The sequence below is a fragment of the Sturnira hondurensis genome, unplaced genomic scaffold (assembly GCF_014824575.4).
Source record: "Sturnira hondurensis isolate 20B ecotype Veracruz unplaced genomic scaffold, ASM1482457v3 Scaffold0015509, whole genome shotgun sequence".
Lineage (NCBI taxonomy): Eukaryota > Metazoa > Chordata > Mammalia > Chiroptera > Phyllostomidae > Sturnira > Sturnira hondurensis.
In genome coordinates, this window is record NW_028088140.1 from 12034800 (window position 1) to 12056441 (window position 21642).

Here is a 21642-nt window from a genome sequence, read left to right on the forward strand (position 1 = left end):
AGCCACTGTAGAATGCAGTACTAAGTTACTTCAAAAAATTAAAAATGAAACTGCCTTTTGACCCAGCAATTCCACTTCTGAGAATACACTGGAGAAACACAAAACACCAATTCCAAAAATATATGCATTCCCGTGTTCACTGCAGCATTATTTATAATCACCAAGACATGGGAGCAGCCCAAGTGTCCATCAGTAGATTAGTGGATCAAAAAAACTGTGGTACATTTACAAAATGGAATATAAAAAAGTAGGCAATCTTATCCTTTGCAACTGCATAGATGGACCTAGAGAACATTATGCTAAGTGAAATAAGCCAGTCAGAGAAAGACAAATACCATATGATCTCACTCACATGTTGGATCTAATGAACAAAATAAACAAACAAACAACATAGAAATAGGCTCATAGATAGAGAACAGATTCACAGCTGTCTGAGGGGAGGAGGGTTGTGGGGCTGGGTGAAAATGGTGAAGTGACAGAAAAGAAGGGAAGGGAAGAGGGAAGAGAAGAGAAAAGACAAGACTCATAAACACAGACAACAGTGTGGTGTTACCAGAGGGAAAGAGGAGTGGGAAGAGGTAGAAGAGAGTAAAGGGTGGATAAATGGTGATGAAGGGAGACTTGACCAGGGCAGTGAACACACAACACAATATACAGATGATGTGTTACAGAGCTGTAAACCTGAAACCTACATAATTTTATTATCCAATGTCACTCTAATAAATTCAATTAAAAGAGAAAAGAAAAAAGAATTCCCAACAGGGAGCAGACAGAGACAAAGGGAGAAAGATACAGGGCAATAGAGGAGGCGTGGAACTGGAGGAAGGGGGGCCAAAGACAGGGAGACAGGCAGGGGAAGGAGAGTAAGGGACAGCGGATGCCAGATGTGGCAGATGGAAGGGAAGGGGCTGCCAAGATGAGGCCCAGTACAAACAAACAACTAACGGCAATAAGTTGAGGAGCCAGCAGAAGTGGGGTCAAGACTGGGACTGAAATGGGGCCCAGATTAGGATGAATGCCTAGTCACCTCCTCATCTGTCACAATGCCCCACAGACAGCTCAGAGCAGAGACAGGAAACAGCCCTCCATGAATCTGACCTCTGGATAAGAAACAATACGGAAATTTTTGTCTGCATATTCACATGCACCCACCTGTGTAAAACACAGGGAGAATTGTTACAAAAAAAGCATACATGGAGATCCCTGTCCTCAGAAACCTGCGGCCCATGAGCTGAGGTAGAGTGAGCTACAACTCAGGAAAAGTACACAACTCAGGAAAAGTACAAACTGCAGTTCTGACGCAGAGACCGCCACCTATGGGAGATGGAAAAGACTCAAAGGAATGGATGTTATTACACTGGGACCTTGAAAAATGGGTACGATTTTGGCATTCAGAGGATAAAGTGAAGATCTTAACATTTTCATCACCCTCCAGTCATGGTTAAACACCCAAAGACTGCCTAAGGGACTGCTAAACCAGAAGGAAGTCCTGGAGACTGAGGCAGCCCCACAGATGTCATCAGAGTGACGGTCACCTGAGAGAGTTCTAGTCTCTCTGCCCCAGTTTGTACCATAACAACCACAGCTTGAAGCATCAACCAGTACCTCTCACACCACCATGGATCGATCCCACCCGCCACACACCCATATGCAGCTAAAAAAAACTGGCCTCAGGATATGTGATGTATACAGAAGACAATGGGCAAATGACCAATTCTAATTTCTACTTTATGTCACTTTTGGTCATGCTACATTTACACAAGTGCGCCACGTTGTACCACACCAACATCACAAGATACCAATTCATGTAAAACACATTTCCAATCCCATTTATTTGCCTTGTACTCCTATGAAACATGACTTATTTTTAAATTGATATATAAACACATTTTTTGAAATATATTCATATTCTGTTACCAAATAACCAATGAACCAACATTAAATTTCTGGATTTATTTCTTCTCAATAAACCTCTGCTCTCATTTTTTAGTTAGTCCCCCTCTGCTCTCACTGAAGTACCTGTCCTGGACCCTCGAGGCAGCTGACCTGACACAGACCTGAATGTGAACAACGCTCCCAGAAAGCTATCTGTGAGAGGTCTGTGTTCCCCTGGCCCTTTGTCAGGAGTGTCCCACCACTCAACACTCAGACCTCAGACTTCCCTACAGGGAGACCTGGATGTAACTCCACACTCCCCTCACCCCGGCTTGACTGAGAGAGTCCCCACTGTCTTCAGGCAGAGGCCTCATAGGGCAGCAAAGGAAAGAGGAGTCCACAGCACGTGCCCAAAGGTGAGGTCTTCACAAACAAGGAGCAGCGGAGCAGGAATATGCTCCCCAGAACACCATAAAGGAAGCCTAACGCTGGCGCCAAGGTATGCTCAGCACATACAATAAAGCAAGCTCACCTCAAAAGCTCCAGTTTAGTTTCTCATGAAAATGAGGCTCAGAGATCATCATATCTTACAAGTGATCAGTGAGACTGTTTACTTGAGCCTTCAAAGAATGGTTTGTCTTCACACATCCACTTACATTTAAAACTCCTAGCACACAAGTGTGTTTGCCATTTGACCTAAACGAATGTTTGGAATGAGATTCTGGAACCCATTGTAAAACAGCAGTTCTTAAGTCAGCTCTGCTTTTACCTGAGCCTTTGAGAAACCATAAACCCTTGACTAATTCTAACAGCCTAAACTTCTAATCATTGTATCTGTTCAAATCCACTCATGTCTGAAGTTCTGATCATAAGCCTCCACCTAAGCTACATAGGGACAGATGTCCTGTAGAAAAATTACTAACGTTAAAAAAATGACAAGTGCATGTGCCCACTGAGAAATCCCTTTTGAAAGGAATTAGTTCAGTAATGCAGACATCCAGGTCAGCAGTTGTAGGTAAAAATCTCCTGACACAGGCCCACCTCTTCCATGGCCAGGTCATGGCTCAAAGACCAACACAGGGGGCAGCCCAGTTCTCCTTCAGTGTGTGGGGTGGGATGGGGGGGCGTCCAGCTCACCCTTCGACCCGCTTCATTGTTCTGCAGGTTCATGAGCACCCGGCCCTGCTCCTCCGATCCCTTGGCAAAGTTCTTCTCCCGCTCCCGAGCATCCACAAATTCCTTAGCAAACCGGTAGCCATACTCCACGTTGTCCCCACAGCCGCCCCACAGCCAGTCACGGGGCAGGTCCTTGGGCCGGGCTGTCCTGCTGCAGCCACATGTGGAGAGCTCACCCTCTCGGCATGCCCGGCTGATGGCGTTCACCACCCCCGCGGCACTCACAGCATAGGTGAAGGCTGTCTCACGGCTCCCTGCAAGACAAGGCAAGACTGGTAGTGAACATCTGCTCTGCTCTCAAGTGGAGGCTTTCTTTCCCTCTGCTTCATCCAGACCCATGCTGCTGTAACCTCAGCCATAACACTCCCAGGAGGGGAGAAAATGTCAGGAGGAGCACCTTTTACTTCCCATGGGTCCAATGGTTTAAAACTTCTCTTGATAATGAGCTGAAATTTGCCTCCTCTGCCCTATGGTCATGCCAAATACAGGGATTCCCTCCAGCCCTGGCTTACATTAACATCCCCTACAGAGACATTTACATGACCAGTAGATTTCTAGGAGGCAGACCTAAAGGCAGGGGAAAGTGGACAATGAGGAATCTAGGAAACATATGGGACCGACAAAATGAGACTGAATATATATGGGACCAATAACAGGACTCTATCCTCTCAAAAATCTCCCCCTCACAGATGCCAATTTTCCACCACTCTATGAACCACACATCCATCTTTTCATTGCTGCCATTATCTAGCTAGATAGTGGCAGAGACCAGGAGCAGGAAGTGAACTACAATTACAACATTCAGAATCAGCCAAGCTGCCTCCCTGTCTTTCAGAGTCCACACTGCCTCCTAACCCCACAGCACTGGAAACCACATTCATGGGACACTCAGCAGGGTCTCCCCAAATATCTAGATCATTTCTAGTAGAAAGGCTGAGCTGTGTTCCTTGCTGTAATGAACCACTTAAAAACTCACATGGTGTACGCTGTACTTCAATAAAAATGTTTATAAAAAATAATACTCAGCCACCAGGGAAATGCAAATCAAAATCACAATAAGATACCATTTCACATGTGTAAGTATGCCTATCATCAAAAAGAAAACTAATAACAAGTTGAGGAGGATATAGTAAAACCAGAACCCTCATGTGCTAATGGTGGGAATGTTCAATGGTGCAGCTGCACTGGGAACAGTCTGGCAGCTCCTCAAAAGGTTAAGCACAGAATTGCCATATGACCCTGCAAATCCACTCCTAAAAATATATCCAAGATAAATAAAAACATTTGTCCACACAAAAACTTCCACGTGAATGTTCATTGTAGCATTATTCATCATAGCCAACAAGTAGAAACAACCCACATTGTCCATCATCGGGTGACTAGGTAAACAAAAGGTGGCATTATCCATGCAATGGGATATTATTCAGCCATAAAAAGTAATAAAGTACAGGCACATGCTACAACATGGACGAACATTGAAATTATTATGCTAAGTGATTCAACTTGGCATTTTGTATCTATAGTGAACCAGATACTGAATGAATGGCCACATATTGAATGATCCCATTTACATGAAATATTCATAATGTGAAAATGCATACAGACAGATCAGTGGTTACTTAGGGCTTGTGGAGGAGGGGGGAGGAATGGAGAATGACCACTAATGGGCATGCAATTTCTTCAGGGGGGTTTGGGGTTAGATAGCAGTGCTGGTTGTACAATCTTGTGAGTATACACTGAACTATATACTATGGTAGTGAATTGTACGGTACATGAATTATATTTCAATAAAGGTGTTATAACAAATAATAGGTAATACTCCTGTGGCCTCAGGTATGGAAGGGAGTGGTTCTTTGCAGAAAACAGATTCAATGCTGATTTCCACTATTGAACCAGGCAGAGTTTCTGCTCTCCATGATCAGAAGCAGACACCCCACAACTCTGTCTTGGCGGGTGGAGAGGGAAGCAGTCTGTAGTCATTAATAGGTCTCACACCTTACACTACATTTTACCTAGTCACGACACAGTGAAGTTTGCAACCAGACCATAATGGGCATGTCAGTTTTTTTTTCAATTAACCAGGGGTCACCTTCTGGTCAGTTGTGGACTGGGAGCAGCCCAAGAAAAACCCAGATGGCACAGGAAGTCACACTCATAATCCAGCCATCAGGCTTAACATCTGAGCCAGCGCTGAATCACCACCAGAGACCAGGGTATCTATCTGGTCTAGACGGGGCAGACGGTCCAGTGGTTAGGAGGCTCTTAGAGAGGAGGGAGTCTTGCCTGAGAAGTCTTCCTAAAATGGGGCCTCAGCCTGGTAGAGGTGCCCTGACGGAGCCTCTGTGGCTGCAGCCTAGAGCCACATTCCTTCTGCTGGGAGCATTCCTTTCACAACATTCCTCAGAGAAATGGGTCAACTTCTCAAGGCAACCAATTTCATCTTTTTTTAATGACTCTAATCAACAGAACATTCTCATAGTAAGCTGAAATAGGCCTCCCTACTACTTCTGCCTGCTGGAAATACACGGTCGAATCCCTTTTCCATAGGACAGCCTTTCAGTGTTTGAAAGCAACTAATATGCCTTTTACGTGTTCTCTTTTCCAAACTACATATGTCTGATTTCTTCTTCCATTCCTTAACAGGCATATTTTCCAAAAACGAATCACCCCTCTCAGAATTGCCTTTTAAAACAGCATACCTGCTGCTCAGCGTATTGCGGACATTATGTGCTGTGATGGTCCTTGCCTATCAGCTTGGTTTGGGATCCCAAACCGTCCTTGAGTGAATTAGCTGTCTCTTGCAGTCACTCCACCTCTTTTGGCCAGATGAGTGCAGGTGGCTCTGACTTCATGGGTGGCATATGGGTAAGTACAGGCTGCTAGTGCTACTCTCAGCCAGCAAGAGATAAGCTGGGGCTTCAGAATGGATCGGCAATGCGGAGTCGGGGAAGGGTCTCTATCTATGAAACAATTCAAAGCGGAAACTCAAACCACCTCAAGGAAAAGGGCTATTAAACCAGTAGCTACTGGAGCTAATAGAGAGACCTTACTCTAGTAGGACAACAGGAAAAAGCAGGTCAGTATCAGGCCCTCTCTGTTCCAACTTCCAGGAAGGGGCCTCCATGCTCCCCTGGGTAGAGGCTGGGTGAAGCGCCAGTGGCCCCCTCTGAGCTGTTGCCCTTTGGTGGTAGACTTCTGCAGCCGCTTCCAAGGAGGAAGGAATCTTTTGGAAGTCACACAGAAGACATTAGTGAGAAGACTCACCAGGAACAATCTGGGCCCAGGGGGAGGAATGGAAGACAGCTTCCCAGGCAGCATAAGTCTGCAGGGAAGCTACAAAAAAGAATGGTGAAAGTAAGGCAAAAAGGAGGGCTCCATTTGTGCAGAACAAGGTACAGAACAGGGTCTGCTTTCAGAAGTCCTTCTACCATGCAAACCTGCACCCAGCAGAACTTCTATTCCTGACAACACTTTTCTTTCTAAAGTAAAGCCTCATTTGTTGGCCTTCACTCAAATAAAATAAAATGGAAAAGATCTGGCCAACCTCAGGCATTCATTAGGTTACTCCCTTAAAGTGATTAGGTCTCTCCACACCCAGGCCATCCTTATGTCCTCACTGGAAACATGGGGCAGAGGGCGCTGCTGACCTAGACTTTTACCAGGAAGAAGGGACAGATACTAAGTATCTTTGAGAAGAATTGATAAGTGATCACCAAATCCCATTTAACCCTCAGTCCATTCGTTTGGGAAAGCTGCCCAGTAAGACTGTCATGGGAACACCTGAGCATTCCTTTATGGATCTTGATTGACACTGAAGCAAGAAAGAATGAGATTCAAAGTGTGATCTCCCCTGATCCTTACTTCTCAATATGGGGCAGGGGAGACAGGGGAAAGAAGTTAGGAGAGGGAGGGGGCCTTCCAAGTATCTGTAATAGAGAAGAACAGAATCTCAATTCCTAACTCCCCTGCTGCTAGAATCATTCTTGGGAAAAATCCCAGCCATGGGTAACTCTAGAATGTCTTTCGAGGGGAAGCTGTTCAGAGGGAATGTGTAACAGGGACTTAAGTACTCTGACACCTTCCTTTTATGGTCCTGGGGATAAGGCCCAGTAGAAAAGGGCCGGATTTCTCAATTTCTTGCCAGAAAGAGGAGAATTACATTTCAAAAGGACCTAAAACAATTAGACCCCAGATCACACCTCCATCTCAGCAACAGGGCAGCCAAAGTGGGAAAGGGGAGAGAACAGCAATCTGGGAAGAGGTGGCCCTCTCTGTTTCTTCCTCAGTCTGTCCCCTGCCCCCACTTTCACACACACCTCCTTTCAAACGAAATAGCCAGGACTGGGTCTGGGTTAGGTTAATGACAACAATCACCAATTTGGCCCAAAGTTTCTATGTCTCTCAGGGTCCAAGTGGAAGAGGCAAAAAGCCTACAGACATTCAGGAGAGGCTCTCTGAGGAAGACCTTGTGCTGCATGAGGCACTGGTGGTAGGTGGATTTCCTAACTCACTTTAACTCAACTCAGATGGTCTGAGCCCTTCCCAGACTGAGTCACTCAGGCTGCCCGGACAGGGTGAAATTGGAAGCAGAGGGCTACCTGAGCACTGAGCTATGTGGCTAACACATCAGCTGAGGCTCTGCTGTCTGTGCACCTCCCTCCTCTCCTTGCAGGCCAATTCCACACCTTGAGACCACCCACTTAGACACTCAGGTGGGCTCTCTCTGCTCCCGTCCAGAGAAAGCATGCTTGCACCCAGGCCAGGTGAGCACAGCTCCTTCAGCCAAGCCATGTCTGGTGGCCGCTTACCTATCTGCATGACCCTCCCAAAGACAGACGTGTCGTCCACCGTGCTGCAGTTCCACCGCCTCTGCCGGAACTGGTACTGGCACTCCTTGATGCCCATCTTGGCTCCCTCCCCTATGTAGACCATGTGTTCCTGGTACAACTGGCACAGCTTTCTCTGGCCAGGGGATAGCCCAGGAAGCTGGCTGCACAGAGGCTGGGCACCGATGATGAACATCTCAGGTCTCTGCACCGGGTTCACAGCTAATGACCTACAGCAGCGATTCAGAAAGGGGAAAGGAGTGAGCACATGCCTGTGTGCAGCAGCAAGTCAGTCATTGAACACATTTATTGGGTGCTTTCTGTGAATAAGGCCCCGCACTAAGGGCTTGGAAAGAAAATTGGGGAAACCAAGGCACAGACACAGATGACATGTGAGATGCCAGATGCCTGAGACAGACTTGAACTTCTGGACCCAGAGTGATCAGAGAAGGGAAGAACTCTTATAGCTGGGGAGAAGCTGGGTCTTACACAGTGTGGGGCAGGAGGAGCACACATCAGAGAGGTCAGGCTATTTACCTGAGGCAAAGGGCAAGAGAGCTAAACCTCAACAGGAGAGCACATGGCTTAATCAAGGAGCAGGAGTGACTCATTCACTTTGGCCCGAGTGCAGAATATGTGATGGAAAGCAATAAATTCCCTTAAACAGAACTTCCCCTTATGCCTTTAAAATTGAATCCAGTTACATACATCATAATATATTCTAAATGCTTTCACTCCATACCTGACCCACACGTCCCCTAACCCACTCTGTGTCATTCCACAGTCTTTCCCTTCTGCTCATCATCCACCAGACACAATAAAGAATTAAGTCAGATGAGAAGGCTGTATGTCTGCCACCTGTGTGAAAATGTGATCAGGGCATAGACCAGATGGTGAGTGCCTGCCATTTCCATGTTGACTGGCAATGACAATAGTCTTAAAAACACACAAAAAAGCCACACATGGTCCTGCAAATCCCTCATCTGGTCTTCATACTTATAAAATAGGAATTCTACTCTCTTTGCCTCCACTAGCAAAAACAAAAACAAAACAAAACAACGATAACAAAAACCCCAATATTCTTATCCATCTAATAAAAACAAAAGATATTTCTAACCACCTGTGGGGGTACAGGAAAAGGGGAATTCACAGAATCAGAGAAAAAGACTAATGAACTAATCCTTTATCCTGTGGAACCTTTACCTCTGGGGGCTTGAGAAAGGAAAAGGATCACCTCGATTTTCCTGGGATAAAAGAGGCCCTTAGGATTCCTATGAATAAAGGGATGATCAGGACCTAAGGTGACCTTTTCCACATTTCAATTACCAAAGGAGGCATAGGTTGTAGAGTAGGACTTCAGCCCCCCTCACTCACCACCAGGAGCTGGCTTCGGCTGGAAGCTGAGCCCAACTGGAGAGCAATGTAGCAGTGAGCAGCAGCAGGCCCGGCATGGTCGGCCTCAGCCCTCCCCAGTGCCCTGGGAAGACCCCAGGGACTGCCGGCTTCCAAAACTGGGCTCCCTGAGAAAACAGGAATGGAGAGAGAATCAATGTGGAAACACAACAGACAGGGGAGAGCGGGGAGACAGGGGAGTGAGTGAGCTCTGGGACAGAAAACATCACTTTCTGCTCTCAGAGAAATTCAGCCTTTTTCTAACCTCCATAAATCCTCCTGCTCATCCTCTCACCAAAGACTGCCTCCACGTCTCTTAGCTCAAACTGTGAAGACTCTACTTGGGGCCTGATTTCAAAGGAAACAATGAGCTCAGAAATGAGAAGAGAGAAATGAAAATGTACCATGTCAAGAACAGAGCATGCTCTATGCAGCATTTAGGAAGAGCTTAGGCTCTTGCAATGCACACCTGCCCTTCCAGAGGGGAGAACCATCCCTTCACCATCCCCTTTACCTTTCACTCCAACTCTTATGAGGCTAAAAAACAACTTGTGAGTTGGCTTGATCCACAGCCAAACATGAGTCTTCCCTCTCAATCTATACCCTCACTCTAAATAAGTTTTCTAAATCCCAACCTTTGTTTACCAGGAAAAATAGGGAGAAGGCGAGGACTTTTCTCTTTCTCAAGGCAACTTCTCTGAGAAATGGAAAAGCCTACGGTGAACCAGGGCCCCTAAAGCTCTGGAGGCTGGGGAGTGCCTTCCTAAGTGGCCCTCATGGCCCCCCACCCCAGCACTGGGAGCACCTCCAACTCATCTGCACCCCTTGCCTCAAGCGTCCGTGCTGAGGACACATCTTCCAGAACCAACAAACCCTTCCTTCTCTTGTAGCAGGAGAGACTCCTGCATCTTTGCCTCCAGCTGTTTCTAACTACTGCCTACGCCTACCTCCCCAGCAAACACCTTTCCTGGAGCTCTCAGAAACAGAAAACCCTGCTGCTGAATCCTGGAGCAAGTCGGTAAAAACACGCCTCTCCTGCTCACCCTCACCTCATCTCTCCCTCACCTTCCATCAAGGGTGTGGCTCTTCTGTACCAGGAGTTTTCTCCCCAAGACCTCTTACAACCTCCAACTTCACACATGTAAACACACGCTCGCACGCGCTCACAACGCCCCCACCCCATCTCACCATGCAGTTCTGGGGCGCTGGGCTCTCAGGGAGGGGACAGCAGGTGCTTTGGGTCATCAGCCTGGCAGATATTTTTTGTCTTGGGGTCACCAAGAAAAGAAGGTGACCTAAGCAGGATCCAGGGAAGTTGGGCCACAGCCTGTCCCCACCCCCTTTTGGTTTTTCTTCAAGAGGTCTTAGCTGGGGCCAGGCCATCAACAGGCAGGTGTGTGGGGCCGGTAGAGGGCAGATCAAAGAAGAAACTTGCTCCTTCCCCTTTGTCATGCAGAGCTACCTCGGAAATGATTCGGTCTCTAGCCCAGTGGACTAACAGCTCTCCACACTCTACTTCCCTAACAGACCTCTCCTCCTCTAAAGGAAGCCCCCCTCCCCCTCTAATCTCTACCCACCATAAATCCTCCCTGTCCCTCAGGGCAGGAGGTCTGTGAGTGCACCGAATGGAACCGAGAGAGATGGAGCAGAGATAGGGCTGGCACCAGAAGCTAATGGCTTTATGGAGGGGAGGGGGCCAGGTCCAAAGTAGGGAAGAGAGGAAAAGCTCCAGAGTTCCCATGTCCAAACATCCTCAGCTCCACCTACCAGTCCTTCTTGGGGACTCAGAGTCAGACTTGCCTCTACTCCTGGTGGCCCTCCTCCCTCCCAACAGCAGGGCCATCCCTACCACCATGCTGCCTGCAAACCCCCTACTCCCACCAACACATATCCCCACACATTCCCATGCCAGGTAGCTGGTGACACTTCTTATCCCCAAGGATAACCCCTCACACAGGAGTCTCGCTTCTGTCACACCCTTTCATCAGGCCCCCATGAAATCTCTGGCTCTGCAAGTCCTAGGTGTGACAGAGGCCACACTGGGGGCCACTGTTTCTGAGCCAAAGATAGGAGTCAGTGCCAGCTAACCATTACTGTGGCTTTGACACCCCAGTGCCAAACTGACAGGTTAGCTCAGGCCCAACTTCCCAAGAGCTGCTAGTCCTGTCCCACCACTTCATACACTGAGACAGGATGGATCCCTGCAGCTGTTGCCACCACCCTGTGCTCTCTGTCCAACTCTCAGTTCATTAAAAAAGATATGTTTAAAACCTAAAAAAGAAAAACAAAGATGGGAGCATGTGTGGTGGCTTCATTCTCTGTCTTCCAGATGTGAGCCAGCCCTCTGAGTGGTCACAGAACTGCTGCCCTCATTTACATTCTTTGGTTTCCACATGCGGGGCTGGGAGGAGAAAGGTAATGTAGGTGACTGGTTTCACTAGTGTGGGCAGAAAGGAAACTTCTTGCCTCAGCCAGACTGGGAGGGTACTGATGGTTTGGTCTTCATGAGTAGGACTCATCTGAAGCCCTGTTTGTGTGTCACTGGTGAGTTTTACATTAGGTCTCAACCAGGGCAGGCTGTTCTTTGTGGAGGAAGAATGATCTAATAATTATCCAAAAGGCAGGGAGTGAGATTTCTTTCTGCTGCCTTAGTAATGACTAGAGATTCCTCACCCCTCCAAACTAAATGGTTTCCTTTTCCTGTGACAGCTGTCATTTCAGACACACCAAACACAGTCAAGGTTGAGCAAATCCAGGGTCTCTCTTTCTTGGTAGAGACTGGGAGGTTGCAGGGAGGCAGAGATGCATTCTCCATCAGGACCCTCCAGAGGGCCAGGAGGGGCTGGTCAGACACATCTGCTCTGCCTCTATATTTAGTTACCCATTCATTCAATAAATTCACTAATCCAATATGCATTAGGGGCCTCGTACATCCCAGTTACTGTTCTAAGTGCCAGGAATACATCAATGAGCAAATAAATATACAATTGACCCTTGAACAAGGCAAAGTGTAGGGATGCTGACCCTCCCAACCAGTTCAAAATTTTTGACTACTAATAGCCTACTGTTAACCAGAAGCATTAACAAGAACATAATTAACACAAATTTTGTATATCACATGTATTTTATATATATATATATATATATATATATATATATATATATATATGCTGTATTCTTATAATAAAATAAAGAAAAGAAAATGTTATTAAAATCATAAGGAGCCCTGGCTGGTGTGGCTCAGTTGGTTGGGTGTCATACTGCAAAGCAAGAGGTCACTGGTTCAATTCCTGGTCAGGGCATGTGCCTGGGTTGTGGGTCTGGTCCCTGGTTGGGGAGCATGCAGGAGTGGACCAATTGATGTTCCTTTCTCACATTGGTGTTTCTCTCCCTCTCTTTCTTCCTCCCTTCCGCTCTATCTAAATAAATAAGTAAAATCTTTTAAAATTTTTAAACCATATGAAAGAGGAAATGCATTTATAGTAGTTATTGAAAAAAATCTGTGTATAGGTGAACCTGTGCAGTTCAAACCCATATTGTTCAGGGTCAACTGTACATAATATTATAAGAACAATACAAGAAAAAATCAAGCAGGGACAAGAATCAAGAATAAGGGCTGCTAAGCCAGTCAGAGAAAGACAAGTACCATATGATTTCACTCATATGTGGAATCTAATGAACAAAATGAACTAGCAAAATAGAAATAGACTCATGGATGCAGAGAACAGACTGACAGCTGTCAGAGGGGAGGGGCAATTGGGAGGCTGAGTGAAAAGGTGAAGGGATTAAGCAAAAAACAAACAAACTCACAGACACAGACAACAGTATGGTGATTACAGAGAAAAATGGGAATGGGGGAGATAAAAGAGGGTAAAAGGGGGACAAATGGTGATGAAAAGAGACCTGACTTTGGGTGGTGAGCCTATACATACAATATTCAGATGGTGTGTTATAGAACTGTACACCTGAAACCTACATACTTTTATTAACCAATGTCACCCCAATAAAAAGGAAAGAATAAGGGGTGAAAAGTTACATTACTTAGGGTCCTTGGGGAAAGGCACACTCTAAACTATCTGCTCACGCTACCTCTCTCCAAACCACTATGCAGGTGGAAGGTATAATCCTGCTGTACCTCCTGAGCCCTCTGTGGCATGTCCAAGGTCCTTACCGAGACTGGACCACCCTGCTTCACCATCACAACCAAAGGGGTGCCTATTTGAAAACAGGACCTACAAGTTCTCTTTCTTTTTCTGGTTGTATTTGGTTACCAATTTTCATTTTCTTAGGGGGCTACAGCTGACCAGCCCAGACATAGGAGAACAAAAAGAGAGACTTGGACAGGCAGAGCTGAGACCCCAGCAAATCTGTCCATAAGGAGATAGCTCTGTGCTTTCCACACATATTCAGACCTTGCCCAAAATGAAAATCTCAACCTGCCAAACAAGGGCTTGAAAGGGTAATTGGCTGCTCTGCTCACAAAAACCATTACCGGGTGTTCAGGACTTAAGCAGCTTTTGAGTCACACAGAAAATGGTGTCCCATCTCACACCTGTCTCATGCCCAGACAGGTACCCTCACACCTGCAAACCCACCAAGAAATAACCAAGATCCTCAATGGCAGCCTTTTCTGGGTTGCCACTGGCTAATTCTTACTGGGTGACCCAGTGAAGAGCTACTGAATATGTAACTTAAACATGCATTTGCAATTTTGTTAGCATCTCTGGGACAGCAAGGCAGATGATCCTAGCATCTTTGGAAAGGGAATGCTTCCCTTTGTGAACTCCTGGCTGCCCTGCTATGAAGTACTGGCCTGCTGTTAAGTGATTTGGGGGTGGGGGGTGCAGGTCGAGGAGGAGCAGGAATGACAGCTCTTTCCTTAGTCACTTCATTTCCACCACCATAAAGAGTACAGAAAGACCTTTTGTCAATCTTGACTAAGAGCTTCTCAAGTGTACACCAAGTTCATTCATTTCCTTCCCTATTTCCAAGTAAGTGCTCACCCCCTTCCATCTCAGCACCAGAACAGTTCTTTGTGCTCTAACCAGATAGCTCCAACACATTTTCCTAAAATACAAATGGTGCATAATATTCCCATTTGAAAATGCACAGTGGTTCCCAGTGTAGGTATTCTAAACTTCCCAACGAGGCCTCATTTTCCCTCTTGTTCTTTTCCAATCTCTTCCTGCTTATAGAACAATCCCAACCCCTGCTTTCCCCGCAAGACCTCATTCTGATCTCTTCCCAGGGAGGCTTCCCCACAGACCACATCCAAGCAAGCAATCCAAACCTCAAACTACTTTCACGTCCATGCTCATGTTTCACTTCCTCCATAAAACCATCCCAATTAACCCAACACCATAAAATCTTTCCACTTACTTGGGACTTCCTCAGCACTTATGAGTACAGGTATCTACTCAGTACCACCTTAGGCCAGATATACTATCTTGGAACTGTGTGTCTTTCTTACTTCTCCAGTGATCAAAAGTTTCCTAAAAACACAAACTTACTTGTTCCACTTTCCATCTATGCCCCCAGGTACCTAGACAAGGCAGTAATAAATGGCTCTGCGTTGATAATCAGAGACAATACCTGATATTAGTGAACATTTATTGAGCACCTACTACATGCATCGAACCAAGCATTTTACATTCACTGTCTCATTTACTATTCACCAAAATTCTGTGTGGTATATGCCATTATTATCCTCACTTTGAATACGGGAAAACTAAGGTGTAACAAGGTTAAGTAGCTTGTTCAGACTGCAACTGAATGGTAGACCCTGGTTTGGAAGCCAGGTCTCTCCACTCTTCCCCAACACAGGTAAACACATCACATACTTGGTAGCTCCTCCCTGTCGCTGGAACATAGCACTCTCTCCGCTCTGCTTTTATTCTTTTCACCATTGCCCTATTGCTAAGACTGTGAATAGTGAGACAGTAAGCCAGATAACAACATTCTGATTTATAGGAAGTAGCACAAAAAGTAATGTTTATTTTAAAAAAGCAGGCTGATTGTAAAGTTATTAGTATAAACACACACACTGTGCACACACACAGCCTTTTTGGTGGAAAAAAGCCAGACTTCTGCCAACCAAAGTGATGACAGACTGCTTACAGCTGGAGAAATTACAACAGTTTTAGCAAGCTGGTGTTCATGTTTTTCAAAGTTTCCCTGCCTCCTAAAGGATGAAGTCAAACCCCATGACCACATTATACAAGGCCTTTCAAAACTGGGCCCTGCCAACCTTTCCATCCTGTTTTGGTTTTCACTTTGTGCTCCCAAACCCCCAAACTGCCTGTATATACTTCCTTCCCAACTCCCATAGTTGTGTGCCATGCTGACTTGTGGGAATGGCTTCCCTTTTTTCTGTGCAGGTCGGGCTCCTCTGCCTTTGAGGGCACACCCTCAAAGATACCTTCCTTGACCATCCAATACAAAGCAGATACCCCCACCACCATCATTCTCTTCCTAGCTTCCCACATGTTTTTGTCACAACATTCATAAAGTGTGGCATGATTTCGCATGTTTGTGTTTCTGTTTCTTCCCTCATAAGCTCCACAAATGATCTTGTTCACTATTTTCTCCTAGTAGTTGGGATAGTATCCAAGGATACCTAGCAGATGCTCAATAAATATTTGTTTATTGAAAAAAAGTCAATAGCCTTCTTTGGCTTTCCAGGATATAAGGGACAGGCCACTGAGGTCAGCCTCCCATGGAGACAAAGGAGTCCTCTCAACTTCCACATGGTCCTGCCCAGTGACCGGCAAAAAGGCTCCTCTACTGATGTATCCCCTTATTTGGGAATTTACTCTCAGCTGCTAATTGAGATTTTGGAGATTCCAGGTTCCAGCTCTGCCTCTACCTTTTCTTCAAAGACATAGTACCATTCAACTCCTAAGCCTGCTTATCATACAATAACAAGAAAATGTCAAAGACATTGCTCCTTGAGGAGGTTTGGTCTAGCTGGGGGAAATGGAAAACCTACTCTGAAACGCAGGACCCATGAAGTGCCTGAGGAGTCCAAGAGAGTGATTACAGTCAGGATGTGGGATTGGAATGGGGCCTTGAAGAATGTGTAAGCTTTAAATAGGAGGAAAAGAGCAGGAAGGGTTTCACATAAAGATGCGGTTTGGTCAAAAAGAGAAAATTTCAAGGTGTTTTTGGAAGGGTAGGAGAGATACTGCAATACACAAAAAAGGACTTTGATAATTCCCAATGTTCTTGGAATCATTCTTGTTATTAATTTTATATGCCCCTCTCAAATCTGACATTGAATTCCCACTGAGCATTCAATATCAATTGTCCAGAAAAAATCCTGTGATCACACGCTTTTAGTTTCTGGGGGCATCACTGCAGGAATGGGGCTCAGAGGATCAGTCATCTTTGGACCGTGAAATGATGGTTGAGTAAAATTTCCTAGGCAGCCAAGAAATACATAAGTTAAGATGCTGACTGATTACACTCTTTCCTCACAGTCCTGCTTATTCCCTGTGTTCCAGTCTCTTCCTGATCCAGCACTAAAATCTTGGTGTCATTTTTTACCCCTCCCTCTCTTTTACCATCCATCCTGGTAAAAAGCCTCATGAAGGCCTCTTGACTGTATCTCCATAATATTTTAAAAATGTGTTCCCTAGTCCCCATTCCCACTGCCATGCTCTGAGCTACAAGAGCCTGCTAATTGCCCTATTTTCCCTCCAACAAATTGCATCTTTCGTCCCATTCTTATCTATTGACTGATGGAATGAATTCTTTCCATAGTCTTCTCTAGTTTCCAAGGTAACAGCCAGCCACCAGTTTTCTCAAAGTATGGTCTCCAGCTTAACGGTATCAGTATCACTTGGAAAGTGATTAGATACACAAATTCTCAATGTCCACCCAGACCTACTCAATCTGAAACTCTGAGGGTGGTGCTCAGCAATCTGTTTTTAACAAGCCTTCTAAATGATTCTGATGCCTACAAAAATTTGAGAAACACTGCCATAAAGCCATCTATAGAATATGTAATGAATTAAAGCACTAAATCTTTCAAGAATGTATATGCATGTTAATGGAAAATGTCTACATAGCCATGTCTTAAGCCAGTGGTTCCCCCCTGGGGGTTAAGGACTTCTGGGGGCCATAGAACCACAGAACTTATACAAATCAAGCACCATCTCCAGGATGAATAAATATGCCCACCTACTTCTACTCTGGGGCTCTACATGTCCGTAGACCCTTGTGATGAATAAAATACTAGTTCATTCTGAAGTGCTACTGATGACTGTGGTGATGGTTGCACAACTCTAGGACTACATTAAATACTATTAAACATGACTTCCACCAAGATGGAGGCATAGGTGGAAACACTGTGCCTTCTCCTACAACCAAGTCTGAATACAACAAAGGTTTGGAGAACAAAGACACAGCCAAAGAACAGAAAATTAAATTATATGTAATTTAATTAAATTAAATTAAAATTAAATTACAAATTAGAAGTCCGACAACAACGAACCGTTCAACTAGGACCGGTAAGAGGGGCGGAGCCAGCAGTGGAGTGGGGTCGGGCAGGACAGATCCCCCGACCTAGGTGTGCAGGCAGCCTGGAACCAGTCGGGGTGTGGGGCAGACTGACCACGGTCGCACATTCGCGCACAGTGAGACGGACTGCGCAGGCCCCAGCAGGCGAACCCAGTGGTGGAGGACTGACCGAGGTCACACATTCGTGTGCAGTGGGATGAAACGCGTGGGCCCCGGTGATGGTGGCAGCTGCGGCGGCAGTGGCAGGAGGCAGCAGACGAGACCGCCATTGCTCCTCTTTGACCCTGCCCCCACATACAGTGTCACAACCCAGCAACTGAGTTGCCCTACTCTGGTGGACACGTAGGGCTCCACTCCTGATACGTAACAGGCATGAACAGCCCAAAAGATGGCGCAAGAAGAACTCAAAGCCCCAGAGCCAATAACTCTAAGCGACCAACAGATTGCCAGCCTCTCAGATGCGCAGCTCAAAACACTGGTCATCAGGATGCTCACAGAACTGGTTGATTATAGCCACAAATTAGAGGAACCTATGAAGGCTAAACTAATTGAAATGAAGGGAGATGTCCAGGAAACCAATAGCGATGGAAAGGAAACTGGGACTCAAATCAATGGAATGGACCAGAAGGAAGAACGAAACATCCAACCAGAAAAGAATAAAGAAACAAGAATTCAAAAAAATAAGGAGAGGCTTAGGAACCTCCAGGACATCGTTAAATGTTCCAACATCCAAATTATAGGGGTACCAGAAGGGGGAAAGAAACAGCCACGAGTGGAACACTTATTTGAACAAATAATAAAGGAGAACTTCCCCAGTCTGGCAAAGGAAATAGTTTCCAGGAAATCCAGGAAGCTCAGAGAGTGCCAAAGAAGTTGGACCCAAGAAGGAACACACTAAGGCACATCATAATTACATTAGCCAAGATGAAAATGAAGGAGAGAATCCTAGAAGCAGCAAGGGATAAGGGGACAGTCACCTACAAAGGAGTACCCATCAGACTGTCAGCTGATTTCTCAAAAGAGACCTTACAGGCAAGGAGGGGCTGGAAAGAAGTATTCCAAGTCATGAAATCCAAAGACCTACAGCCAAGATGGCTCTATCCAGCAAAGCTTTCATTTAGAATGGAAGGACAGATAAAGAGCTTCTCAGATAAGGTCAAATTCAAGGAGTTCATCATCACCAAGCCCTTATTATATGAAATGCTAAAGGGACTTATCTAAGAAAAAGAAGATGAAAAATATGAACAGTGAAAGGACAGCAAACTCACAGTTATTAACAACCACACCTAAAACAAAAGCAAACCAAGAGGACAGCTAGATCAGGAGCGGAACCATAGAAATGAAGAACACATGCAGGGTTAGAAACAGGGGGGTGGGAGGAGGAGAAGTGGGGAGAAGGCACAGAAAATAGCATGGACAGTAGATAGAAAATAGATAGGGGGGAGGGGAAGAATAGTAGGGGAAATATAGAATCTAAAGAACTTGAGACACATGGTTATAAAGTAAGAGGGGGAGAAGGGTGGGGGAGGGAGTGTGCGGGTGGAGGGGAATGAAGGGGGGACTAGAACAACTGTAATGGTATAATCAATAAAATATATATTAAAAATAAATAAATAAATACCATTAAACAGCTGAATTGTCCATTATGTGAATTGCATCTCAATAAAGCTGTTTTGTTTTTTAAAAAAGTCTTCTTGATGATGCAGCCATTCCACTCTCTAGAGAACCAGCTGTGCACACCAGGGCACACAGAATAGCCTGCCATTCACAGCCTCACACTGGAGACAATCCATCCTCCATGGACAGGCTGACTCACTGCAATGCAGTCACAAGGGACACAGCCGGCAGTAATGAAAACAAGGTGCCACAGTGACATGCAGCAACACATATGGATCATACCAGCATAATGTTGAGAAAAAGCTAGTCACAAAAGAATATGTAAACCAAGATTCCATTTACAGCAAAACCACCATATTGTTTAGGGATCCATAAGTAGGTGGTTGAGCCACAAAGAAGAGCAAGGAAATGTTTACTGTAAGAGTGAGGGGGGTGGTTTCTTCACAGTGGGAGTGGGGGCGGAGGGGGGTGGTGGTTGTAAGAGGACAGGGCACTAAGGGATTTCTGGAGTGCCAGACATGCTGGATTTCTTAACCTGGGTAAGGGGTGTGTGGGGCTTCCCTTTGAAACAATTCACTAAGTTGTGCATATGTGTTCAAGAGTCTTTTGTGTGTGTTACATTACACAAGAAAAAGCATTTAAAATAGAAAAAGTCTCACTTACACCTAATGGTTTGAGGGGATCTTTATATATCTCTTTAGTGGAAAGTACAACTTCAGTCTCATGGGGAACATGACCTTTTGCAGGGGCTGGAAAAAAGGTCCTCATACCCAAAAAGAAACCCCTATTTTAAACACATGTTGGAAAATTTAGGTACAGAGACAACCACATGGGGTAACTACTATGGGAGCAGCTGGGGCCAGTGGGGAGCACGGGGGTTCACTGCAAACCACATAGGAACTTACAGGGAGCTTGAGGCCCAGATTAACTATACATGAAGCAGCAGCTGCTGGGACCATGCAGCTTGGCATTTTGTTTCTTCTCTCTCATGCCAGGAAATGAGAATCTGGCAAAACCACCTTCTGTCCCTTTCTCTTTTGGGGGAGGGGGGGCATTGGGGGTCAATTATCACTATTTTGTCCTGTAGCTGGCTGTTTCTCTTACATGAATATTTTCAGATACTTTTCTCCCTTAAAACTATATTTTTAAGTAGTGACCAAAGATGAATGCAATGATGTACGAGAAAATTCCATAACCTCTTAAAAGAATCCCCAGATGCTCACCTTTCTTCTCAGCTCAATTAATGCAGCCTTTCCCTGCCAGCCTTAATTATTTCTCCCAAGGGCTTCTCTCTGTCTCTAGGTCTGTCTAGTGCTTCCTTCCCAGCTTTGCTCACTGAATCCTCTTAGCCTGAAGGCACATAAGTCCTTTGTGTGTCTACTTTCTGACAGCTGGTGAAGATGAGATTCAAAAGTGGGCTTTTGGAGGGAGTAGCAGCAGCCCTTATCTCCCACATAGCCAGTGTCTGCTCTCAGGGTTTCTCTAGCTTGGTGAAGAAATAACGCCTTGTGGGTGGGGGATGAAGGAGTGATGAGATTTTAATTCTGGCCCTCAAGAAAGGTGCAAAATCACCCTTCCTCGGAAATGTGTTTGTTATTCACAGCGATAAATGTCCCATGATTTGGGGTCAATAGAGCAAAACAGATCCAATCACAGTGCATGGTGGGAAGGACCCAGAAGTAGACCCTGAGACCCCCACACTAAAACCTAGTTCTTGATGTTTCAGAGAAGGGTGGTTCCCAAACCTCCAGCTCCCCCCTGGTGCCTTGAGCGGTGGCCCACTCCCAGCCTGCCAAACACACCCCACGGAGCTGGCAGGCCAAGTCGGCCAGGACTCCAGGTCCCTGGCAGTTCCAGAAGTGGCAGATCCAGGATGACTCCTGATCTTATTTGCAAAAGCACAGTTTCCTCCCTGGGTCTCAAGCAAAATGCCACTGGAAGTGTTATTCTGGGAAAAAGATAAAAAAAGAGGGAGTTTTCCCTCTTCCTGAATCCTGATAAATTAAAATACTTTCAAAAGATGCTGTAGAAAAAAAGGCAGAAACTTACAGCTACAGACCAGTGTTTTCAAGGGAGCTGGAGAGCTTAGGGAAAGCCATCTGGGCACTCCTACCTTTCTCCCAGTACCTGCTTCCCCCCAGGTCTGGTGCTCTGGGGAAAGACAATGACTTGAGCAACTGCCACCCATCTCTGCAAATTCCCTGGTGTGAAGAGAGTGAATGGAGCAAATCCAGGA

General features: G+C 45.7%; 1 protein-coding gene across 1 annotated transcript in view; it reads right to left on the bottom strand.

Moving 5' to 3' along the window:
* Positions 1–21642, bottom strand: part of WNT5B (Wnt family member 5B) — a 148393-nt gene that overhangs the window by 15061 nt on the left and 111690 nt on the right. Inside the window, exons 2-4 of the mRNA XM_037064792.1 lie at positions 9252–9397; positions 7860–8107; positions 3013–3305 (exon numbers count right to left, since the gene is read on the bottom strand). Coding sequence (XP_036920687.1) covers positions 3013–3305; positions 7860–8107; positions 9252–9328 — 618 coding nt within the window. The 5' untranslated portion in view covers positions 9329–9397. The remainder of the gene's footprint in view (positions 1–3012; positions 3306–7859; positions 8108–9251; positions 9398–21642) is intronic.